Source organism: Corvus moneduloides, chromosome 16 (assembly GCF_009650955.1).
Source record: "Corvus moneduloides isolate bCorMon1 chromosome 16, bCorMon1.pri, whole genome shotgun sequence".
NCBI lineage: Eukaryota > Metazoa > Chordata > Aves > Passeriformes > Corvidae > Corvus > Corvus moneduloides.
Genome location: NC_045491.1, coordinates 15,025,085 through 15,050,041, shown reverse-complemented (window position 1 = coordinate 15,050,041; position 24,957 = coordinate 15,025,085). Strand labels below are relative to the sequence as shown.

At 58.9% G+C, this 24,957-nt stretch overlaps 2 protein-coding genes across 2 annotated transcripts; one reads left to right on the top strand and one right to left on the bottom strand.

Moving 5' to 3' along the window:
* Positions 1-187: 187 nt before the first annotated feature.
* Positions 188-19,717, top strand: CLCN7 (chloride voltage-gated channel 7). Its single transcript, XM_032126119.1, has 25 exons — positions 188-373; positions 6,997-7,068; positions 7,744-7,815; positions 8,044-8,109; positions 8,700-8,832; positions 9,222-9,331; positions 10,028-10,108; positions 10,490-10,552; positions 11,254-11,337; positions 11,494-11,587; positions 11,983-12,047; positions 12,502-12,618; positions 12,940-12,994; positions 13,523-13,583; positions 14,086-14,224; positions 14,456-14,549; positions 15,764-15,933; positions 16,246-16,297; positions 16,595-16,722; positions 16,889-16,974; positions 17,455-17,587; positions 17,683-17,742; positions 18,089-18,265; positions 18,369-18,449; positions 18,564-19,717. The coding sequence occupies exons 1-25, from the start codon at positions 245-247 to the stop codon at positions 18,648-18,650; spliced, it is 2,409 nt and encodes an 802-aa protein (XP_031982010.1). The 5' UTR covers positions 188-244; the 3' UTR covers positions 18,651-19,717.
* Positions 19,718-20,385: 668 nt separating this feature from the next.
* Positions 20,386-22,509, bottom strand: PERCC1 (proline and glutamate rich with coiled coil 1). The gene is made up of 2 exons (XM_032126421.1): positions 22,424-22,509; positions 20,386-21,276 (listed from the first exon to the last, which is right to left on the bottom strand). The coding sequence occupies exon 2, from the start codon at positions 21,242-21,244 to the stop codon at positions 20,534-20,536; it is 711 nt and encodes a 236-aa protein (XP_031982312.1). The 5' UTR covers positions 21,245-21,276; positions 22,424-22,509; the 3' UTR covers positions 20,386-20,533.
* Positions 22,510-24,957: the final 2,448 nt, after the last annotated feature.

Sequence of the window (24,957 nt, the reverse complement as noted above, 5' to 3'; positions counted from 1 at the left end):
CGGGCCGAGGTCCCGCTCAGCCCGTCCCACCCTCTCCTATCCTATCCTATCCCGTCGCGTCGCGTCCCGTCCCGTCCCGCAGCCGCTCCGGGCGCTCCCCGAGGCCGGGCGCAGGGCCCTCGGCCGACCTACAACTCCCATGGTGCCTCGGAGCGCCCCGGGCCGCCCTGACGGCCACGTGACGGCGGTCACATGACTGAGCGGCGGGGCAGGCCCGGTGGAGGAGCCGCCGCCGCCGCCCCGCATGGCCAACGTCGCCAAGAAGGTGTCCTGGTCCGGCCGCGACCGCGACGACGACGAGGACGGGCGTGCGGGCGAGACCACCCCGCTGCTCAACGGTACCGGCCCCGGCGCGGCGGGCAGCGCCCGGCAGGTGGGTACCGCTACCGGGAGCGGGGGGGGTCTGCGCCGTCCCGGGCCGCTCTGCGCCGGAGGAAGCACGGAGATCGCTGGGGCCGCGGGTCGGGGTCGTGTCTGCGCCCCCGTCCCTCCCCTGTAGTGTTTAAGCGCGTTCTTGCCCCGGCGCTGGGTGGGGGCGGTCGGGGTCGGTCGCTCTGGGCTCCCGCAGGCTGGGAAAGCAGAACCCGTCGGGACCCGGCGTGGAGAGGGGCCGGGGCACGGGGCACTCCTGAGGGAAAAACTGAGCGTGGGACTGAGTCAGTGCTCAGCCGGCAGCCGTGCGGGCCGGCTCCATCCCTGCTGCAGCCCTTGGCCGCTCCTCCTCCGCCGTGGGACGGTCCCTGCCAGCAGGACCTTGCGCGGAGCAGGGCCCTGCTCCTGCCCGCTGGGGCTGCTCTCCTCATTCAGAGAATCGCGGCATGGATTGGGTTAGAAAAGACCTTAAAGCTCATCTTGTTTTACCCCCTTACATGGGCAGGGACACTTTCTGCTAGACTAGGTTGCTCGAAGCACCGTCCAGCTTGGCTTTGAACACTTCCAGGGATAGGAGGACAGCCACCACCTCTCTGGGCAACCTGTGCCTTATAAAGAAGAATTTCCTGCTGACATCTAATCTATTCTCCCTTTGTTTAGTTTGAAGCCATTCCCCCTTGTTCTGTCTCTATCTGTCCATGTAAAATTCATTTCTACTAAATTCATTTCTGCTAGAAATATCTTTCTGTGAGAGCCTGATGCCTGATGTGCTGCTGCTGCCCAGATCAACAGGTAGGGCTCAGACACAAGAGCCTCTAACACTGGAGTGGTGGAGGGTGTCCTGTGGGATGTTACTGGCATAAAGCAGGTCCAGAGTGGGCCATGTTACAGAGGGGGGCCAGTTCCTTCTGGCAAGTTAATTTTGGGTAATTAAGTGAAGAGAACTTCTCTCCAGTGTACCCCGAGGCTGTTAGTCATGCTGCCTGCCTGGCGGTCTCTCCCCCACAGGCAGCTCAGCACCTTTACCAGAGTGGAGCTGAGGGCGGGTGGGCTGTGCTGGGCTGTGGTGTGGATGGGATGTTGGGATGGGTCCGTGGAGCACTTTTGTGCCAGCACCAGGTGGGACAGGCACTGCCTCCAGGTGACATCCTCAAATTTCCTGTGGGGAGTTTTCTGGGTGACTTGAGCTTAGATAGGGAGGAGCAGTGCCAGGTTCTGGCAGCTGTTAGCAGGGATGTCTCGCCCAGCATGATTCCGTGCTGCCCTGCTCCTGGGCAAGTCAGAACAGTGGGCTAATTAGAGGGAAATGCAGGGCTCGTTAGGCTGGAAGAGCCTTGTGTAGTGCTCTGGGACCTGGGAACGGCAGCTGGAAGGAGGCAGCTGTGCCGTGGCAGCTGTTCTGGGGTGAAAATAAAAGTAATCCTCCTGGGCAGTGCAACAGGACCCCGTATACTTACAGCATGTGGGGAATTCTGCAGGTTTGAAGGGTATTAGTATAGGGATTAACCAGATCTCGTGGCTGGGGGTCATTGGGAAAGGGTTTAGAAGAAGTGCTTGAGGCCTGCTGCAGCAGGGGCAGGTGGAGGTGGACACCCAGCCCTGCCAATGTGACTTATTGTCACCCTGTCCCTTCACAGCGCAAGCAGCTCAGGTCCCAGCTGGTGACGTGGTACTACGTGGCATTTTCCTTGGCAAGGGAGGAGAGGGAGTACCTTGCTGGAGCTCCAGACCACACGTGCCCCTGGCAGTGGCCACTGTTGTGCTGGGGTTGTATTTTGGTGTCAGACAGCTGCCTCTCCCTTTGCCCTAGATGACTTTCAGTCGTATGCATTGAAGTGGGAAGGCAGGACAGAGAGGAGAGGCTGGAGCTGCTTAGCTCAGGGGAGATTTGAACTTGGTACTTGTGGTAATACAATAAAAATGTCCCCTAGCGGAGCTTCTTCCCTTTCTCACGTGCTTGTTTAATGGAAATGAAAGTGATCTTAAGGTGACTAGAGGAAATACGGGTCTGTAGCTCCCCAGCTGACAGCTGTGAGGGACTGAGATCGAGTTCTTCTGGGCGGGAGGTGAGGAGAGGCTGGATAAAGACACCTATGGCCATAGTGGGGGTGTGAGAGGCCTGTCCCTGAGGTCTCCTCTGGTTTGGGGCCAGCTGAGCTGACTAAGCCTTCATCCTCTCACCAGGGCTTTTTGGTGCCTTGAGTATATAAAGAAGTGAGAGGCAGCCTATACCTCTGAGCATCATGCCTGCCGTGGGCTGTCCCTTTCCTGTGTTCTCGAGTTGTGTGTGTTGGTTCTCAGGCTGGGAAGTGGGTGGAAAATTTTAGTAAGAGCAGCCAATTTCCATCATGAAACATTTTTTGTCAAAGAACGTTTCTCCTTTGCTACCATTGAAGATATGCTGTAAGATATTTGTGCTGAAATGCCTTGACTTTGGGATTGGTTTAATGCTCCTGCTTCAGAGGCTGCCTGGAACAAGGGGTCACCAGGACCAGGCTGCTACTGGGCAGATTGTCCTTCTTAGCCTCTGTGTGTTTATTCTGCATCTCTGGATGTTGTTGGTCTCATTTTCTTTAACCTCAAGCAACAAGTTGCAAAAAACGTGGCCAGGCTGCAATCAAGAAGTCTTGGTGGGAGGAGGCAGAAAAAGAGAACTAATAGTGCTAGGTGAGCCCTGATTCCTGGCAGATGGGCCAGGGCTACTGGCAGAGAGGCTGCTTGTCCCTGCTGTTGTGAGCCTGGAGGTGACTGCCCTGGAGAGCCACTGCCCTCGAGTGGTGGCAGGAGCTTCCCCCAGCACAGGAACTTCAGGAAGTTTCCTGCTGGTTGCTCAAGCTATCAGGGACTATGGCAGTGCTTCATCCTTGTGCTGCTCCTCTGCAGAGGGGACACGTGGGACAAGTGCCAAGAGAAAAGCCAGGGCAATGACAGCATTTCCCATCCTCGGGGAGGTGAGGGTCAAGGAGCAGCTGTGCAGGAGCCTGGAAGCAAAAGCGTAGCCAAGTGGTGACATCTCGGGGAGAGTCCGGGTGCTTTCTCTCCTGTTATGAGCCTGGAGATGAGGAGCCCCATTCTCTCCTGCTGTGAAGCATTTTGGGGATGATGCTGGGTTGGTTTGGAGCCTGTCTCAGCTCTGGCTTTGTGCCAGAGGAGGGGGGTTTCAAAAGCCCTGCAGCTCATCTCCCCCATTCACTGCTGGTGACAGGGTTCTCGTGCCGGTGACACACCAGTGACACAGCCTGGTAGGAGGGACAGAGTGTTCTGGGGCCAAGAGGGCCCTGGGAGCTGGAAATCCTCTTCCTTCCCTCCCACAGTTTCTGTGGGCTCCTTCTGTGGTCTGTGCTGGGCTTTATCTCATCGATAATGGAAAGTCACGTGCTGCCAGTTCGGTACTGAGCACAGGACGGTGACAAGGGGCAGTGTCTGGGGGAGGAGGTCTCCTCATTCTCCTCGTGCTGGGTCATGTCCTGCAGTGAGGAGCCTTGCTGGCTCATCCCTGTGGAAATGGGCTGTGGAACAGAGTCCACATCAGACTTCTCACATCTGGAGATGGCAAGAAGATCTCCCTGAGAAGCACCAGCTTCTCCTTGTGTGTCTTGCCACGTGTTCCAGCCCCCAACTCTCTTGCTGAGCTCACTTTTTGTGCCTTTTCTGTCCCAGGAAGCCCAAACTGGATGCCAAGTCCCAGGTGTGCTATTGCAGGTACCAGATGGAGGTGTGGGATCCCTTCCCCAGACCTTCTGGCAGTGGTCTTGCACCACCCAGGAGGGTGTTGACCACCTCCACTCCAGGTCTGTGCCACTGACACCTCTTCACTCACCCACCAGGTTGCTGCAAGACTTTTTCAACAAAGCTGCTTTCTGACCACTGGGACTCCTCCATCCCAGGTGCAGGCCTTTGTATTTGCATCTGTTGAATTTGTGGGCTTCCCTGCAGCCTGGTGAGGTCCCTTGGAGGAGCAGCCCTGCCTGCCAACATTCCTGCCCACTAACACTGATGATAAATAATTTTTATTCAGATCAAGGCTACAGACATCTCTTTGCAGAGCTCAGAATGGAATTTACCACCTAAACAGGCTGAGGGCTGGGTGCTATCACTCGTGTACTACTGGCAGAGTGAGGCTCAGTGTGTCCCAGAGCCTCTCCTGGGGCAGGAGAGCAGTTAACCCATCTGTGCCCTCTGGGTTTTGGCAGCAGTGCATGTTTTTATGTGGAGATAATCACAGCACAGTCACACCAACATCACACGTACCCAGGATCAGCAGCTGCCTTGGCTGAGTTTGAAAACATCCCAAGGAGGGCATTGCTCGGTGAATCTTTGAGCTGTGCACAAATAACCCTTTCTCTTGGCTCCAGGCTGCCTGAATGTCACCTTTTTCTCTTATAGCTGGGTGCTGATGGAAGTATCTTTTTCTTGTCTTCCTGGCATGTGATCCCTGTGGCAGGCGGGACAGGAGCCAGGCCTCTGCTTGCAGATGCCAGAGGGGTGCCAGGACTTGGGGGCAGGATATTAAAAATATGCTGCTTGTCTAAGGAAGTTCAGCTTCAGGCTCCACTGCACCTCCTTTCCCTTCATCTGTGCTTGTGTCCTGCTAGTGCTTAATTGATTGGGAATTGAGCTGCTGGGCCCTGGCTGCTTTCTGCACAGGGGAGGAGGGAAGGGGGTGGGGTGTCACTGGTTCAGCCACATTTGGTTTTTCTGCAGACCCCCGTAGCTAACAGAAGGAGAATTTTCCCTGAAGGGCTGGTCCTGCCTGGGGTCTTACACAAGGGACAAGGCATGAGTGACATTTTCCATCTCCTTGCCTTGATCTTGCTTGCCCTAGATGTGTGGCACCTAACGGGAGCCTTAAATCCTTCTGCTTCCTCAATCCAGGTGGGGGTGTCTTCCTTTGCAAGATCTCAGCTTTGTCCCTCCAGGTTTCAGGGCAAGGAATGTGTCCTTCCCCCTCCTCAGGATGGCAGGAGCCTGGTTGGGACCTATGCCTGCCACCAGAGCAGCTGGGCACTGGCAGGCACTGGAACAGGCAGTTCCTGCATCCAGCTTGTGACCCTAAGTTCCTATCCAGGGAGGTGACAGCTTTGTGTGTGCCCAGCTCGTAGAAGTCCACAGTGGTCTGCTCTGACTGCTGGGAAAAGGGTCCACCTGTATCCTTTCCACTGGGATTGTGGAGCTATCATGGACCAGAAACAAAGCCCAGGCTGGTTTTGCCAAACCAGTGTCTGAAAATGGCAGCATGGAGCACTTTGGGCTGGGGCTGCTGGGGGCTAAAGGGCACCAGAGAGGGTTTGAGAAGCTGGGGCAGAACCCATCTGCAGGTCAGGGAGTGAAGGAGAATGTGGAGCAGAGGGAAAAATGGTAAAATGGGTCAGGCTGCAAACACAAAGGGATATTCTTCCTCTGCAGTGACGTGCACGGCTCCCAGCAGCTCTGGCCTGCACGTTCCAGACGGGATCGTGGGGATTAAAGCAGCAGGGGGCTCAATCTGGGACCTGCCAGCAGAGAGGGACCGATGTGCCAGAGCCCTGCTGTTGCTCACCATCCCTCTTTATCCTCCAGTTCTTTAACCTGGCAGCTGGGGAGGGGTGAGGCTCTGGAGGGGAAGATCTTGATGCTGAGGAGTGGTGTTTGGGCTGTGCTTAGGGACAGTGCTCGGATCCTTGTGCATCCCTGTGTTTTGCAGCGATGGAGGGGGTGACAGCAGCCTGCCTGCTCCAGCTGGGTCCCCTTGTGGCACTGCTCAGCTGCAGCCCAAGCCCCTGCCTGCCTCATCCGGGTGACAGAGGTGCCCCAAACAGTCCAAAAGCTCCCATGTTATGCAACTGCACTGCCAGTAACAAGCCCGAGTGTTTACTAGTGAAAGGAGAACCTGCTCCCCAGGGGGAGATGCAAACGCTGCTTCCCAGCATCACACTGGGGCCGGCTCAGAGAGGCACCAGTGTCCCCAAGGCTGTGCAGGAGCAGTGTGACCGCTTCCTCTTGTGTCTCCTGGCTGGCAGCCGGCCTGGCTGTCACTCTGGTCCTGGCTGCTCGGGGGGTGACAAACACGCTGATGTGATGTGCTCCTCTCCCCGCCTGGGAACCGCTGCTGTGGAGCAGATGGCAGAGCCAGACATGCCCTCAGCTGCCCCTTGCTGCTGGCTGGGCCTGCCAGCTGAGGGCACGTCGTGGTGAGCTGGTGGCTGTGGAGGTGGTGCGTTGTCCAGGGCCTCTGTCCCTCCCCAGCCTCAGGGGAGCACGGAACGTGCCGCTCGGCACAGGTTCACTCGGTGCTGCGCCAGGAGCCGCGCTCGGTTCCAGAGGCTGGTGGTGGCCAGTCCCCAATGAGCCGCTGCTGTCTGGCACCTTCCCAGGTGAGCTGGCGCTGCCAGCTGACAGGTTGGAGCAGCTCACCGAAATCCTGGCAGGCTGCTGCTGCCCCTGGTACCCTCCAGGGCACTGGATCCCACCTCCTTGGTGTGTCCTCCAAGAGCAGGGTGCTGCGTTTTGGGGGGCCCTGGCAGTGGTAGGCGGGCAGAGCTCTGTGAGGGAGGCAGAGCATGAGCATCTTGCATGCCTGCTCCTTCCTCCTGAGAGGTTTGAAGTGCATTCAGGAACTGACCTCATTTTCCCTTCTCTCCTCAGCTCACTCCTTCCTCCTTCCTACGCATCGGGCAGCTGAGCAATGTGGACCTCAACGAGGACATCCATGAGCTGGTGAGTAGCACAGGGAGGGGCCCACTGTTACGGAGACCCCTTCCCTTCTTCCACTAACAGCTGCTGTTGTTCCCTCCTTCACGTTTTGCATGTTCCACGAGGACTCCAGCACTTCTTCTGGGGCTGGGTGACCTTTGTGGCGTGGGCAGCTGCTGCTGCCCCAGGGGCCCCTCTGGCATCCTCAGTAAATGCCCTAATTCGGAGCTGGGAACAGCTTGCACAGTCAAAGGTGTTTGGGAAACAGAATTTCGTTTCTGCCCAAAAACATGGGTTTGCTTGAAATAGCTCCTTGCTTTTGGCCTAAGGAATTTCCTGCCAAGGTGAAAGGTTGCCCTCAACTGGAGCATGGAGTTGCTTGGATTCAGTGCCAGGTCAACATGGCAGTGTGTACCCAGCTGGGCAAACCCTCCACCTGCTGCTGGGGAGATGTTGTGCCTGGGGATGGGGGGGTGCTTGGTGAGGGTGCACCCCTGACAGCTAGTCCAGCTGCATTAAATCCCACACATCCACCAACTGGTGGAAAATCATCCCAGATCCCTGCCTGCCAGGCAGCTTGCACCTGCAGTCCTCTGTGCCTCTCCTGAGAATCAAAAGGAGTTAAACCAGCAGTTGCATGGTGGATGGGAAGGTTGGACTTTGACCTGACCATCCTAAGTTGTGCATCACATCCCACAGGAGACAGAGCTCCCTCGGCAGCATCCCAACGAGATCCCCCACAATGAGAAGCTCCTGTCACTCAAGTATGAGGTAAATGCCCATCTGCCCCATCTCAGCTCTGCCCTCTGGGATGCAGCAGGTGAGGTGTGAGGGGCAAGGGCTCACAGCTGCCCAGTGAGGGTGGTTTCAGTGGGGAAGGAGTGGAATCGAGGGAGGAAAATGACACAGGAGCAGGGTGAGGGGCTGAGGGCAGCACTCCCCAGCATGAGGGTCTCTTCACCTGGTAGACAATAACAGCATCTCCCTTTCCCAAACTAGAGCTTGGACTATGACAACAGTGAAAACCAGCTATTCCTGGAGGAGGAGAGGAGGATAAACCATGCGGTGAGTCTTGCTGGGCTGCCCACAGTCGTCTCAGCTGGGGTGGCCCAGAGAAGCTGTTCCCCCTGCCTGGCTGCTGGGGAGCTTCTTTGTGCCAGAAGAGGTTGTGCTTAAAGCCTAGCTTAAAGCTGGGATGGGTTTATGGGCACTGACCAGCTTGTGACAAGCCATGAAACCACAGGATCAAGGACCCAGTGTGGGGTGGTTGGAATGGGAGCTAATCTGGGTGCCTGTGGTGGCATTGCCTGGTGACATGGGGCAGGTCCCTGAGCAGAGGGACTTCTGGAGTCATGTGAAACATTTGCCCTGGGGGCTTTGGGAATCAGTGCCACAGCAAGAATCCCAACAGGATGGGCCTAATGGAGGCAGGCAAGCTGGGAAAGCACCTTAGGGATCCCACAGAGGTACAAGAGCACTGCTTAAAATCAGTAAATTGTGTCCAGGCTTTGCTGGGTCAGCCAGCATTGGTGCTCCCTGGCTCTCCTTGGAGCTTCCCAGACTTGGAACTGTGTTGGGGAAGGTGGCAGGTGTGTTGGGGTCCCCTCAATGCCAGGCTGCATGGCAGCAGGGTGTGACTGCTATCTGCCCCTCAGGCTTTCCGGACAGTGGAGATCAAGCGCTGGGTCATCTGTGCCATGATCGGCATCCTCACTGGCCTTGTCGCCTGCTTCATCGACATTGTGGTGGAGAACCTGGCTGGCCTCAAGTACCGGGTGGTGAAGGACAGTATCCTCACAGAGCAGTGGCTGCTGGCCAGCTGGGACCTCTGGAATCTCCTGGGAGCCATGAGAGGGGTCATGGGGGAAGAGGGCAGCGCTTCCTCGCTCCGGTTTGGTGGCACAGACTCTGCTGCCCAGCTGCTCTGCAGGGCTGAGCTGTGGCTGGGCACCGCTGTAACAGAGGAGGCTCATTTCAGCTGCCTTGGATGCTCTAAGTGACAGGGGGCTTGGAGCAATCTGGTCTAGTGAATGGCATCCCTGCCCATGGCAGGGGGTTGGAACTAGATGGCCTTTAAGGTCCCATCCAACCCAAACCATCCTGTGATGCTGTGAGATGCTGCAGTGGGAGGGATGGTACCCCAGCAATACTGCTCTTTCCTTGAGCTGCTGCCCCAGACATCGACAAGTTCACTGCCAAAGGGGGCCTGTCTTTCTCCCTGTTACTCTGGGCCACCCTGAACGCCAGCGTGGTGATGGTGGGCTCTGTCATCGTTGCCTTCATAGAGGTAGGAGTTTGGAACTGTTCTAGTTTCTTTGCATGGGCAAAGCAGGGTCATGTCTCCAGAAAACATGCAAAATTTTGTAAATAGTGAATGTATTTCTGCCAGTTTGGCTCCTGGTAGCATCAGCTCCTTGGTGTTGGCTCCAGCTGTGCTGTGGAGTTTCTGTGGGGCTGTCAGACTGCTGGGATGTGCCAGCAGCCTGGGGCAGAGGCTGTGCTCCAGCCTTGGGCGGGGGTGCAGCTCTCCCAAGCCTTGGCCCTAGCTCAGCCTCTCTTCGTTGGGTGTACATGAGTACCAACAGAGACCAGTGTGGCTGGGTGCCTCAGGGACAACCTCTGCAGGACAAGCCAGGGACTGGGACTTCCTATGGATCACTCTAATCCACAGTGTCTTCCTTGTGGCTTTGCCCTTGCTCTCCCTGGCCACCAAGTGTGACCCTTCTGTAGCTGTGACAGGGTGGGGAAAAACCTGAGTGTCCCCAAGAACCCAGCCAGCTCATTTTCCCTGGCACATTTGCCCTTAGGAAGTAGGTGCCCCCCTCAAGCCCACCTCCAGAGTCTGTTGATAAGCTTTGGCCTCATCTCAGAGCCACCCTGAGGGTGTGCAGGGTGTCCCCTGTGCTGAGAGACAGGGGTAAGGTGGCTGTTGTGTCCCCACCCTGTGTGTGACAGCCACTCACGCTCTCCCTGCTCCCTACAGCCCGTGGCAGCCGGCAGCGGCATTCCCCAGATCAAATGTTATCTCAACGGTGTGAAGATCCCACATGTTGTCCGCCTCAAGGTAGGAATTGGGAGGTGGTGGGATGGCCTGGGCACGTTGTGTCCTCCTGCAGTGGTCCCTGCCCACATTGTGGCACAGCAGGAGCTGGCATGAGCTCCCAGCTCCATAGCTGTTTCCCCCTCAGTGCCAAGAGGTTAAATCTCCTGCCCTGGGACTGGCAGCTGGCACTGGGAGGAGCAGCTTTGGGTAGATTTTTGCTCTGGACAAGAAGAAAATTGACCAACTCCGTTGCCACAATGCTGGGGCTGAGAATCACAAGTTCTCCGGGTGGTTGGCTCCTCCCATGCCTCAGGGCCCGCTGGGTCTGTGTCCCCTGTGGCTGCCATGGCTGTGTTCCTCGTGCCACCCCTGTGACATGCTGTGCCCTTCTCTGTTTTGCAGACCCTGGTGATCAAAGTCTGTGGGGTCATCCTCTCGGTGGTCGGCGGCCTGGCTGTTGGGAAGGTGACGTGCACAAAGCTCTCTCTGACGTGCTGCTGCTGTGTTGGTCCCCACTGCTGGCACGTGTGTCACAGCCTGTCACCGGTCCTGTGCTGGGGACAGAGTGCTGGGCGCCCTGCAGTGACTTCCCAGTGTTATTCCCTGGTGTCTGCTGGCCAAGGTGGCTGCGACGCTGCCAAGCTTGAGGAGCCCCTGGGGCATGTGGTGCCACCATGCCAGCCCGTGTGTGGCTTGGCTGAGGGCAGAAGAGCAGCAGCCTCTGTCCCTCAGTGGTTGTCCTTGCAAACAGTAGATGAGGGACACTTGGGTACCGCATGGGGACCTTTCTGGCTTGCAGGGATTGAAGGCAGGCAAGGAAAACACTTGTCTCCTCGGCTGGTGGGAACAGGAGGTGGGCACAGGAGGCACATGCAAGAATAAGGACTTCATAAAACCATGGAATGGTTTGGGTTGGAAGAGACTCTAAAGATCCTCTCATTCCAAGCCTTTGCCATGGACAGAAACACCTTTCACTAGATCAAGTTGCTTAAAGTTCTATCCAACCTGGTCTTGAATACTTCCAGGATGGGAAGGGGGAAAACGTTAAGGTCTGTATTTGCCTGAGGGAAATACTCCCATCCAGCTTCAGGACTGCAAGCTGGTGAGCAGCATTCAGCCATTCCTGTTCTTCCTTCCCTGATCTGACTCTGCTCTCTGGCCCCTAGGAAGGACCCATGATTCACTCTGGATCCGTGATTGCTGCTGGGATCTCCCAGGGGAGATCCACGTCGTTAAAGCGAGACTTCAAGGTTGGTGTTGAGGTCTGAGGGGTTGTGCTGCAGGTGCCCTTCTGTGCCATACCTGGCTGTTCCCACTGGTGGCTTGGCATTGTCCATATCATACCCTGTGTCTTCCGAAGCTCATGCCCATGGCCAGCCCTAAAGCCACCTTCACTCCTGTTTCAGATCTTCGAGTACTTCCGCAGAGACACAGAAAAGAGGGACTTTGTGTCTGCTGGAGCTGCCGCCGGCGTCTCGGCTGCATTCGGTGCCCCTGTGGGTGTGTGTCTTGGCTCTCTGGCACTGAGTAGTGCCTGGACATGGATTTCCTCAGGAGGTTGCTCCCACTTGCTTGGAGGCAGCTGCCAGGATCTGCATAGGGCACTGCAGGAGCCTTCCAAGTTTTCCTGCCACGCCATGCAGGTGTGGGCCCTGCCCAAGGGCAAGGGCATCATCTACCTCAGATCCCAAAAGTTGCCTCTGTGGGATGGAGGATGGCAGTGGGGGGCTTTGCTGTGATCAGTGCATCACTGATGGCTTGGTGGGCTTGCCTGTGAGAGGATCTGGGCAGTGTGGGCACATGGTCTGGGGTGAATCTTGGGTCCTCAGCTGGTGCTGTAGCCAATGAGCTGTGGCACATGCCCCTTGTGAAGATGTTGTGTCTTGCGTTTGCAGGGGGTGTCCTGTTCAGCTTGGAGGAAGGGGCTTCCTTCTGGAACCAGTTCCTGACGTGGAGAATCGTAAGTGCTGGAAAGCAGTGGAAGGCTGCTGGTTCTGGTGTGAGGCATTGCCTTTTCCGGGTGCCCTGCAGCCCCAGGCCTCCTGACATCCCTGCTCCAGCAAGGGTAACCCATCCCACAGAAGAGCATCCCAGCTCCCCTCCTGTGCCCTGGTCCTCAGGGGCTGAATTTGGGCCTGGCTGAGCTCCGTCTTGCTGCCAGCTCCTTTTCAAGGGAGTTGCCTTGGGCTGTGCCCCAGGGCAACAGAGAGGCAAAAGGAGGAGTGAGACCCTGGTCAGGGTAAGCTGCCCAAAGTGCTGCCACAGGGAATGTGACCTCCTGTCCCCACCACACCATGGGCACCAAGCCCTGCCCAAGGGCCTTGGGGGGTGGTTTGGGGTAGTGCAGGGGGCATGTGGTGAGGAAATGGGGCTGGAGGCATCTGGCAGTGACTCTGGCCCATATCTCCTTCCAGTTCTTTGCCTCCATGATCTCCACCTTCACTCTGAACTCTGTCCTGAGCGTTTACCACGGCAATGCCTGGGATCTCTCCAGCCCTGGGCTTATCAACTTTGGCAGATTTGATAGCGAGGTAGGCACAGGTATTCCCTGTGTAGGGCTCTGGTGGGGGGTTAGAAGCAGCTCTTAGCTGCTTTTGGGACATCAATTTGTCTGTATTATCACCCAGGGGCTGAGGCAGGCTCTGCATTAGCAGGCTGTGGGGTCTGGCCAGATCTCAGCTCCACCAGCCCCAGCAGAAGGAGTTTCTGGAGTCTGTGGGCTGTTCAGCGGAGACTTTGAGCTCTGAAAGCCTCGTGCCAGCGCAGAGTTGTGCTGTCCCAGCAGTCAGTGACTGACTGTGGGGCTGCCGACGGGCCAGGAGATCTGAAACCCACTTCTTTCTTGCTTGCAGAAAATGGGATACACAATTCAGGAAATTCCTATCTTCATCTTTATGGGAGTGGTTGGTAAGAGAATGCTGCTTTTTCGATTTGATTAGTCTGAATAATTTCCTCTGTTCTCTGTCTGTGTCTAAAAAGCTTTGGCATCCAGTTTCCTGGGGAAAATGGGGAATCCATTAAATTCTGGAGCAGAAGCTGCTTGTGGGGCTTATGGAGGGGTGAGACCTGGATCCTGGCCCAATCCTAGTAGCAAAGTCAATCTCCTTTAACCCATGTTGAGCAGAATCAGTGCCTTGCAGTCCTGGGCAGCCCCTTGCTGTCATGTGAGCTGCCCTTATCCCCATGGATTTGGCCTGTCCTTTGCCTGCCTGGTGCCAGCACTGTGACTTTGGGCCCTGGCTGCCCACTGCTGGTGCCAGGCTCCTCTTGGTGCCAGGTCCTGGCTGGCTACAGGGACAGCATCCACATGTGGGTTGCCCGGGGTGTCTGGACTGCCAGTCACTCTGGATGGGTTGCAGATGATCTTCAGAGATTCCTTGGGTTGTGGGCAGCCCGGGCCCTGCATGCTGAGCTTTTCCTCTCTCACATTCGCAGGTGGGATCCTCGGAGCCCTGTTCAATGCCCTCAATTACTGGTTGACGATGTTCCGGATCAGGTGAGAGCTCACAGGTAATGAAAGCGATTGATGTGGGTTGGCTGGTGCCTTCTGCATTCCCTCAAAGTGGCATTCTCAGATGGAGCAAGGCTGTAATCTCTCACTTAATGTGAGCAACAGCAGTTCCTGAGAGATGCCATGTACCTCTCGCTGCCTGTGGCCGAGGCTGTGACCCACAGCATCCCAGCACTGCTCTGACCCTGCCAAGTATTTCCCTCCAGTGACTGGAGGGCCCAGAGGGGTGCAGACGCTGCAGACCTGACTGTCATGTGCTCTGAGAGGAGTGAGAGAAGGCAGAGAGCTGCTAAAGCAAACTGAGACCAGTCTGGCCAAGCCAATACCTGTCGCCAGCTTTTCAAGCAGCAGGACAGCCTGGCAGGGTCCGGGCAGGGAGCAGAGGCAGCCAGGCTGTCATATGCCTGATGTGACATGTCCAGTCAGGCTGGGGCTGATCCTGCCCACACCCCTGGGTGCCACCCTCACTCCTCTGTTCTATTCACAGGTACATCCACAGGCCCTGCCTCCAGGTGGTTGAGGCCATGCTGGTGGCAGCAGTGACGGCGACTGTGGGATTTGTCATGATTTACTGCTCAAGAGATTGCCAGCCCATCCAGGGGAGTTCTGTGGCGTATCCCCTGCAGGTAGGACATGCTGCAGAACAGCATTCAGGGTGGGGGGCACCCTGAGCCTGGGGGGCTCAGCAGGGAGACAAGACCCTGCTTGGGTTTGGGGTATTGGACCTCTCAGTTGATGCCCTCTGGTACAGGCAGAGCTGCTGTAGGTGTCCTCTCTGCCCAGAGCTGCCTCCTCACTGGCACATGTCCCTCAGTCTTCCATGCCACTTCTAACTCTTTCTTATCTTGCCTTTTCAGCTTTTCTGTGCTGATGGAGAGTACAACTCCATGGCCACTGCCTTCTTCAACACACCTGAGAAGAGCGTCGTCAACCTCTTCCATGACCCTCCAGGTCAGTGCACCCAGCAGAGAGGGTCCATGCAAGGTGGCCAGTGTGTTGCTTGACCACTCCTGGGGCAAGACAGGGGATGAGTGGCCCGTGTGAGCTTCCCAAAACTCTGTGCTGCAGTGGTGGAAGGAGGAGGGATGGGTGCTGTGCCTGGTGGCACCTCTGAGCTCAGCCAAAGGGCTGTGGTGTCGGGAGACTGTGGAGCCAGGGACCCGTTTTTGTTCATGCACATTTGCATGCTGTGTTGCTTCTGAGTTGTGTGAGAGTGTGTCTGACCCTTGCTGTCTGTCTGAAGTCCTTTCTGGAAATGTTGCTGGATGTTTTCTTAATTAGCAGGGCCACTTGCCCCAGAATGACTTTACCTTCTGGGTTGTGGAGGTGGATCTTGGGGTTTGGATTGGCTTGAGAAATGCAGTTTGGTTCCCAGGTTCCAGCTTCATTTTCCTTGGACCTGGTGTAACCCCAGCATCTCCTCTGCCTGTTGTGGAATCTGAGTTCTGTGCCCAGCTGCACTTGGGTGGGGAACAGAAGGATCCTCAGCCCAGAGGGTACAGCCTGGCCACCTGCAGCCAAGAGATGATCATCCTGTGTCTTGGGGCTGCTCGCTGCAGTGCTGAGTCCTGCCTGGCTCAAGGCTTCTGTCTGAAGGAGGGGTTGCAAAGTACTTGTTTAAACTAGACTGGGCTGCCCAGCAATCCCAAAATAGCACTTAGCTGGGTTGTGGGGTCAGCAGGGTCTCTCTGGGATGGCACAGCCTGTGCTGGGGGACAGCATGGCACTGGCTGGAGCAGCCGTGGGAGCTGCACAATGGAAGGGAGTTTGTAGGACCTGCCCTGCTCAGTTGATCCCAAAGCTGGCATGGGGCCTCTGTCCTCCCAAGCTTGTCCTTCAGCCTTGGCAGTCCCTCCCTCGGGGCTTTCAAGTTCTTCATGGGAGGCTGGGAACCACAGGGCTGGGAGGGGACGGGTCATCGATGGGTCACGAGATGGAGGAATGGGATGTGAGGGCTTGGGATGGCTCTTGCTGGCTGGGGGCACTGGAGGGGGCAGAAATAACCTGAAGAGCCAGATTGAAAGGCCTGTGCTGCCAGGGCAGGAGGTGCAGCCCAAGAAGAGGGGCTCTTGCTGCTGGGAGTGTGTCGTGGGGCTGCTGCTGCCTGATCTGTGGCCATCACTGGGCTGTGGGACCAGCACTGACTCTGTTTTTCCCCACTCCAGGTTCCTACAACCCCATGACGCTGGGCATGTTCACACTGATGTATTTCTTCCTGGCCTGCTGGACCTACGGCCTGACGGTGTCCGCAGGGGTCTTCATCCCCTCCCTGCTGATCGGGGCGGCCTGGGGGAGGCTCTTCGGCATCTCCCTGTCCTACCTGACCAAGGGCTCGGTGAGTCCTGGCTGGGAATCCGTGGCACTCAGCCCTTCTCCCTCACTGCTGGGCTGGTGGCATGTGCAGGGAGTGTGTCTGGAACTGGCTGAAAGCTCTGAAGTGGGCTGGCATCCTCACTTGATATCTTCATGAGCTGAGTCTGGGCCTCCCCATGTCCCAGAGGAGCCCTGCCAGCAGCTGGGTTGTTCAGGCAGCCTCAGGCACCTCTCCCCACTTTGGAGGGGGGTTTGCTGGCCAGGATTCTGCTGACTGTCTCTGGATGCCCTGGAGCCAGCGGGTGACTCGGTTCCTTCTCTCTCCTGTGCTCAGATCTGGGCTGATCCTGGGAAGTACGCCCTGATGGGAGCTGCTGCACAACTGGGTGAGTTCCCCATGGCACAGTGCTGGTTGGGGTGAAGTTGTCATGGGAAAAAGCACTCCCTGCTTCCCTGACAGCTTCCTTCCCAGCTGAAGTCCAGCCTGGTTGTCAGCTTCCTAATCACCCTGCCAAGCACAGGTGGTGCTGGGACACCAGTGAGGGCTGGGTTCACCCAGGGCACCCCTGGGTGGGCAGTCCTGGATCACTGAGAGATTCAGGGCCCTCAGGTGTTCTGTGATGCCCTCACTCCATTTTCCCGTGCCCTTCTAAACCCCCAAACCCCCTGGGTGCCTCTGGCAGGTGGGATAGTGCGGATGACACTGAGTCTTACGGTCATCATGATGGAGGCAACAGGCAACGTCACCTATGGCTTCCCCATCATGCTGGTGCTGATGACAGCAAAGATTGTGGGAGACTACTTTGTGGAGGTGAGAGCTGTTGTGCTCCTCAGGACTGTGGGTCAGGGCTGGTGGTGCTGGGGGGCCAGGGTGGGGCCAGGACAGGCATGTGCCTGCTCTGAGGGATGAGTTGCTGCCTGGCTGTGCCCCTTGGCACCTCACCAGGCTTCTCCTGATGGCTTGGCTCTTGTTGCAGGGACTGTACGACATGCACATCCAGCTGCAGAGCGTCCCCTTCCTGCACTGGGAGGCCCCAGTGACATCCCACTCCCTCACAGCCAGGTGGGTGGGCTGGGCATTGCTGTGGTAGCAGCTTTTGGACCACACTGTTGGCCTGAGCTGGGAGTGGAGGTGGTGAGCTTTTGGTCATAGGAGCCTGCTGCCCCCTGGTACCACCAGCTCAGCTTCTTCCCCAGCAGGGATGTGACCTGCAGTGTGTTCCTTCCTCTCTCCCTGGCAGCTTTTGGGGACAGAGGAGGCATGAGCACTGAGAAGTCGTGTGTTGGGGGCTATTTAGGGTGTGTGGGTGGTGAGGCCTTGGCACAGGTTGCCCAGAGAAGCTGTGGCTGCCACGTCCCTGGAAGTGTCCAAGGCCAGGTTGGATGGGGCTTAGAGCAACCTGGTCTAGTGGAAGGTGTCCCTGCTCATAGAAAGGGTTTGGAATGAGATGAGCTCCCTCCCTTCCCACCACACCGTGCTGTGGTTGCATGATTTGGTGTGTGCTGCCGTGGGGCTGTGTTTCACCCGGAGCTTTCCCTGCAGGGAGGTGATGAGCACTCCTGTCACCTGCCTGCGGAGGATCGAGCGCGTGGGCACGGTCGTGGACATCCTCAGTGACACCTCCTCCAACCACAACGGCTTCCCCGTGGTGGAGAGCAACGCTGACACCACACAGGTAGGCTGGCTGCCACTGGGGAGGGGATGCAGCTGGGGTGGCCACACAAGGGCTGGCTGCAGTGTGGGACCCTCACACACGGTGCCCTGTTGCAGGTTGCCGGACTGCGGGGTCTGATCCTGCGTTCCCAGCTCATCGTCCTGCTGAAGCACAAGGTGGGTAATGCTGCGTGGAGACTGTTTGGGTTGTGTCTGCTGTCCCAGTTCTGGCTCAGGCCCCTTGCTGCCTGCCTTGCTTGGGAAGAGCTGGCAGAGGGTGCCTGTCATCCCCCTCAGCTCACCCAGAGGGATGGTGGGTGCTGCCATTCAGTGGTGGGGTTACCCCAGCATCATCCTGCACCCCACTGGGCTCACAAACCCTGAGCGAGTGGGAAACAGGCTGTGCTTCTGCAGATGGTCCATCTGTCCCACACTTCTGCCCTTTTCCCTCCCTGCCCCTGTGCATTGTCTTGGTGCCTGTGAGCTCTGCGGGATAGTCCCCAACCATCTCTTTCCTCCCAAGGTTTTTGTGGAAAGGGCCAACCTGAACCTGGTGCAGCGGCGGCTGAAGCTGAAGGATTTTCGGGATGCCTACCCCCGCTTCCCCCCCATCCAGTCCATTCACGTCTCCCAGGACGAGCGTGACTGCATGATTGACCTCAGCGAGTTCATGAACCCCTCGCCCTACACTGTGCCCCAGGTAATGGCCAGGGACCCCTCTGCACAGCTCCCCAGGGATCAGGGTGGGCAATGGGTGCTGTCTGGGGCTGCTGCAGCCCCCCCATCCCCATTCTCCCTTGCAGGAGGCGTCTCTGCCACGGGTGTTCAAGCTCTTCCGAGCCCTGGGCCTGCGGCACTTGGTGGTCGTGGACAATCGCAATGAGGTGAGTCCCTGCTCGCTGTGTCCAAGCAGCCTGGGCTCCTCCAGGGGACAGGGACACGCTGTCCCCAGGCCCTGTGTGCCCACAGGGGGCTGTACCCCATCCCTTTCCCGGCAGGTGGTGGGAATGGTGACCCGCAAGGACCTCGCCAGGTACCGCCTGGGGAAGGAGGGCCTGGAGGAGCTCTCGCTGGCACAGACGTGAGGCAGTGTGGTCCAGCAGAGACGTGCCCCGGCCCCTCGGAGCTGGGGACCCCCTTTTGCAGGAGGTGGGGAGAGGACCTGGCCAGTCCGTGCAGGTGTTGCAGTGCCTGGAGCACTGGCAGGGCCGTGCTGCCCCGGCCCTCCTGCCTGTTGCTGCCTTCCCACGTCTACTGCCTCCACTTGTCACCCCTTCCTCTGCTTCCCTGAGGGATCAAAATTCACCCTTGGCTCTGTTAGCTCCTGGAATAGGCTCTCCTTGAAGGTTGGGTGAAGGCTGGAGTGTTCCATGGGGAGCAGGAATGCCCTACTGAGCTGGACACACTCCTCTGACACGGCACGTGGCCTCTGTTGCCTCATCCACCCAGTCTGGGCTGTCTGGGACTTAGCCCTGCCCTAGCTCTGGCTGCAGGGCCTGTGAGAGGAGCAGTGGGGACATCATGGGGCTCCCTCCTACCCCCAGCCCCTCATTCCCCCCTGCCCTGTGGTCCTGCTTGCTGGGTTGGGATGAGCTCTGTGGTTGCCTCCCTGCCTCTTGGGACTGAGGAGAGGGATGTGCCCTGCTTGGCTGTGCAATAAAAGGGCTCCCGTGGTTCTGCAGCTGCCGCCTCTGGCTCTTTCTTGGTTCCCTCAGCCACTCTGACCCCAGCCCACGTGTGGGGAGACACCCCTGGAATTTGGGGCAGGCATGGGGAGGGGAGAGCTGCCTGTGCTGGGGCGATGTTGGTCCTGCAGCCTGTGCCCTTCTGCCACCCCTGCAGTCCTCCCACTACTGCTGCTCCTACACTGGGATCCAGAGTCACTCCTGGGCAATATTCTGGCCCTTTCCAGCAGCCTGCACCCTTCCAGGCACCCCAAACCCCACCACCAGTCCTGAATTTGGTCAGGGGGTGGGAGCAAAGCCCTGGCACCTCACTTCTCCCATCTCCCCCTGTCCTTGCTCCTCTCCTTGGCATTGCCCTGCCTCTGCCCTGGGACTGCCCCTTCCTCACTTGGACACAGGCTGCCTGGTGCCTGGAGAGGCTTTTGACTGCGGGATCTGTGCTGAAATAAAGTCTGTTTGTACTTTTATTGTGGTGCTGCCTGTCTCTTGCTTCCCTTGGGGCCACTATCCAGGCTCAGGTGTCCCCTTGGGCCTGAACAGAGCCCTGTCCCCACTCCTGCTGCTGGGAGGGCACAGGCTGGGGAGTGAAGGGGGTGGGGTGGGGCTGCATCCTGGGGGCTGCCCCCCCCAGAAGGGCTCAAGGCAGGGGGTGGCTGCCCCTTCCTGGGTTCTTTTCCCTTTCAAGACCAACAAAAACCCACCACAAAGCAGAGGATGCCTCAGCTGGGCCCTGGTAACAGCCAGGTCTGGTGGCGGGGCTGTGGGGAAGAAAAGCCAGGCCTGCTCTCCTGTGTGGGTCCAGATCCCTGACCCTGCCATGGGGCAGGGGAGCTGGAAGGCACAGTGGCTACCCAAGGCAGTGAAGGGTCCCCCCTGGGTGCTGCCAGCCGGGTGCTTTATGAGGCCCTGCGTCGCCCTTTGCCCTGGCGCGGCCGAGATAAGGGGATGGGATTCACCGACTTGGGCCGCAGAGTAAACACGGGCTGCTGGCTCCCGCCGGCACCGCGCTTCCCTCCTCTTCCCACTGCTGCCGGGGCAGCCAGCAGCCCCCGAGGGTCAAGCCAAGCCGTGGCCCTTTGTCACTGGCAGCAGGGATGCCACAGTGGCGGGTGGCAAAGGACACCACACACGCTGGTGCCTGGCAGGAGTCATTTATTCACTCGTCCCATCACCAGCTTTGACCCGGCAGCTCTGAGTGCCCCGGTGCTGGCACTGGGGCCACCAGGTTTATCATTAACTGGGTGGCACGTGGCGGGACTGGGGGCTCTGGGGCCACAGTGGGGTCACAGCCCAGCAAAGGGCTCAGCCTCCAGCCCCAGGCGACCCGGCAGCTCCCGCCCAGTGCCTGGCAGCTCTGGCCCTGGCTCCACTGTCCAGTTGGCCAGGAGGTCGCTGAAGTCAGGGGTGCCAGCGTGAAGGAGGCTGGCAGGGCCTGGGCCTGGCTCTTTCCAGAAGGAGGGTGGCAACTTCCTGTGGTGCATGGGGGTGATGTGGCCATACTTCCTCTCCAGCCGCTGTGTCTTGCTGCCGGCCACCCGGGCGGGCAGGCACCGGTGCACACCGTACTCAAAGAGCTCGGCCAGCGGCCCCAGCATGTGTGTGGTCCCCGGGCTGCGCCGTGGGACCACAGCCTCGGGCACAGCCTCAGTGCTCTGGGGTGAGCCACAGTCCTCGGGCACGGGGCGGCTGCTGGGGGCCTCCTCCCGGCCCCGCCGCCCGAAGTAGCGCTGGATGTCGCAGCTGATGAGCTCCGAAAACTTGAGGAGACGCAGGGTGGTCTCGGCAGTGCTGGAGACACCGGCCAGCTCCGGCCTCACGCTCTCCTCCACTGCTTCCACTTCCTCCTCCTCTTCATCCTCTTCTTCTTCCTCCTCCTCCTCCTCCTCGGAGACGTCGGGGAAGTCAGGCTCAGGGTGCGTGGGCAGCAGGAGGCCGTGTGGGAAGGGCGAGGGCAGCCGCAACTCGGCCAGGGGCTGGATGACACCCGCAGCCATGTCAGCGCTCAGAGGCACCCCCGGGACTCACCCTGTGGGCAGGGACAGCGGGGTCAGGGTGACACACCCTGGCACCAGCCCTGACCCACCACCCAGCAGCCCTGAGAGGGCAGGGGACCATGTTGTGCCACATCATGGCCAAGGTGGGGCTGCAGGGCAGCATGGATGTCCCCCACATGCAATGAGATGTGGGATGTGGGGCATTGGGGATGTCCCCACTAGCCATAGGAAACAGGGCAGTGTCCCCACTCAGCCCTGGGACAGCAGGCAGCAGGGGTGTCCCCACCAAAACATGGGATGTGGGGCAGTGTGAGCATAACCCTGAGTCATGGGACATGGAGCAGCAGAGATGCCATTCCCCTACAAGCAACAGGACATGGGACAGTGGGGATATTCTAACTGAACCCTGGGATATCAAGCAACAGGGATGTCCCCATCAAGGCATGGGATGTGGGACAATGGGAATGTCCCTAAGTCATGGGACATGGGGCAGCAAGGATGTTCACTTTGATCTGTGGGAGACCGATGTCCACAGGATGAAGGGCAGTGGGGATGTGTTCCAGAGCTGTGGGGCAGAGGGATGTTCCCCTTCACCACAGGGCTGTGCATGGAGGTGAATGGGGCTCAGCCCCCACCTTGCCATGCTGGGCTCAGTGCCATCGAGCCCCATGCCCTGCCCACACAATGGCCCCGTGGGTTCCCCTGCAACTGAGAGAACCCACTGCCTCCCTGCCCTGCCCCGGTGGGCTCTGGCCACCGCTGGGTCTCGCTGAGCTGGATGTGGCCCCTTTGTATCTTGTACTACCTGTGCTGAAGGATCCCCACCCCTGCCTCTCTGCAGGACACCCCTGGCCATGCTGAGAGGGTCTCAGGGCAGGGAACAAATCCTGGGGAACCAGACCTGCTCCTGCCACACCAAGCATGGTGCCGGGACCTGCACCCAGCCCAAGATTGTCCTTGCCATCTCTGTGTGTCCCTCTCTGTGCCGTCCCCACCGCGGTACCCCCCGTCCTGCCTCCGTGCTGCCCCGGGGTGGGTTGTCGGGGGGGCTCAGCCTCACACCTCCGGACTGCGGGGAGAGGGGAGCGGGGCCACCCCACTGCCTGCCCCGCCGCCATCCTCAGCCGGAAAAACCCCCGGGGCAGGAGGGCATCGCCCGGGCCGCGGTTCCGCACTCACCTTGGCGCTGCCGCCCGGCCATGCATAGGCTCCCGCGCCGCTCCCCCTGCCCGTCCCTCCACCTGGGCCTGAAGTATTTATAGCGGAGCAGCGAGCTGACGGCTGGCAAATATTTGGTAGCCGTATTGTAATAGTAGACTCGGTAAACAGAGCTGGGGTTTGCTTTAGCACCCAGCAACGGGAGAGCGGCGCGGGGAGGGACGCAGGGACGGAAGGCAGGGCTCACCTTAATGGTTCACTAGCCAGGGGATTTTCAAGTGTTGTCCCTGTAAATTCACCTATTAAATCGGCAGCCCCAGCTGCCAAACTGCCCGCACACTTGTGCCGAGGGCTCTTATCTCCCTGCTGATTGGAGGCGAAATCAAGCTTTGTCAAATAGGCGTAAAATTAAATTTCATGCTATTTTGACTCCTGGAGTAGGGATCTTCTGAAGAACATACTGCGTATCGAGCGATGCCTCTGCAAACAGGGGCTGCTGCTGCAGTGGGCAAAGCCTTTCCGTGAGGTACCCCCAGGTGCTGCACTACCCTCATGCAGTTCAGACCACCCATCTCCAGCCTTGTGCCCCTTTGAAATGGATGTTGGGCTCCCCGACCAGCCCTGGAAGAGGTTTTGGAATCTGTGGATGCGAAGGTGAACATGCCATGTGGAGAATGGCTGAGCCAGCCCCACGGCAAGGACAGCACCTGGATGACAGCATTTTCACCCTGTGTGTCCTGTGTCTGTGCTATGGCCTGTGGCCGTGCTGACCCCCACAGCAACTCCCCTGTGAGGACAGGGACGATGAAAATCAGCTCAGGTCCCAGAGGCGCTGTGCCAGAGGTGCCATTTCTGCCTTGGCAGCAGGACGTGCCAGCGGGGTCATCTGGGGCACCACAGACCACGGCCAGGGGACACAGATGGCTGGGGGATGCAGGGTGACTGGGGACGCAGGATGGCCAGAGGACACAGGACAGCCTGCCCCTGACAGCTGAAGGGCACAGGATGGCAGGGGCCTGACACAGCACCCAGACTCTGTCACCGGTGTTGGGGACACTCAGGGAGTGGGACAATGGTCATTGGGCTTGGGGACACCCACAGCCCTGCTCCAGAGCTGTCCCCCTCTCCTGTTTTTGGAGTGACCGCAGCTCCTGGTCTCTCTCTCGGAGCCCTCCCTGCCCCCTGCCCTGAGCACCCTGTTCTGAGCTGTCCCCAGTGCTGAGATGGTGTCCCCAGCTCCTGGGGACAGCACTGGCGAGAAGAGTGTCCCAGCCTGGGTAGGGCTGTCACCGACCCTCTCCCCGGGCCGGCAGCCCTGGGGCTCCCTGCAGGGGCGGAGCTGGGCACCGGCTCCGGCTCCGCACAGCTCCCTCTCCTCTCCCTAAACACTCACAGCGGCAACGCGGGGCGGGAGCAGCAGCCACCCGGGCACTGCTGGGCAAACACGGCGGGTGGGAGCTGATTAGCCACGGGCACCCTTCGGTTTGCTCCCCGACGTCACCCACTGTCACCCACCCGCCTGGCACGGCTCGGCACTGGCATGGTCTGGCATTGCTGCCGGCTTCAACCCGGGGGACCAGCCCTGGGAGCAGGACAGCCACCCCGATCCCCCACCACGATCCCCAGGGAACGGCGGCTTCCTCTGGTGTCCCCAGCCATCTCTGCCCCATACCCTCTTCCTGCAGCGCAGGAGATGGGGAGAGCTTCCACAGCCTCCGGGACAGTGCGGCCGGAGGAAAGGGCAGCGCTGTCCCTTTGCCCGGGTGGGAAGGGTCTGGGCATGCTGGCGAGGGGGTCCAGGTGTGGGACATGGTGTGGGGAGCACATGACTTGGCTGCCGGCTCACAGAGTTGGGAGTGATGAGGTGTCCGTCCTTTGTGGGAAGGAATAACGCACTTAGGGAACACTCAGGGCTCAGCAGGACCATTCCAAGGGCGAGCAGCAGGGACAGGCAATGCCGCTGCTCCTGCAACAGGCTTGGGCATGTGGTTTTGGACCCATTCGAGTGTCTAGGGTGGCCATCCCTGCTCCAAACCTTGCCAGGGCCGGGCACGAGGAGCTCCCGTCCCACAGGGAAGGGGTCTCCTGTCCGCAGAGACCCCCGCAGACAAGCAGGGAGGTGGCAGACCACAGTCTGAGATGAGGCTGATTCTGCTCACCCGGGATGGTGCACCGGAGCGGGGCGGCGGCACAGTCCTGTCCGGGGCTGGCTCATTCTGCCTTTCCCTGAAAGCCAACGAAGCTTTAAATCTGTGGGAAAACCAGGCATGACTATGGCAAACGGAGCATCCTGCACCAGGGCTCTAGCTCTAACCCTCGCCGCCTTTGTAGCCCTGTGGCAGTAAAAAGAGCAGGTGGGATTTCTCCGGCATAGGGAGCATGCATAGGGCAGCCGGGGCCGGGAGCTCCCGGTGAAGAAACAAGAGGTAAAACTCGCGGGAGTGGTGCGAGATGGAGCTGGAGCTCAGAAAGCCAGACAGGGAACGCAGCACACGGCAAAGCTTCGCAACAGCCCAAGCTCCCCTGCAAACCACGGCCTCATCCTCCCTCCTCAG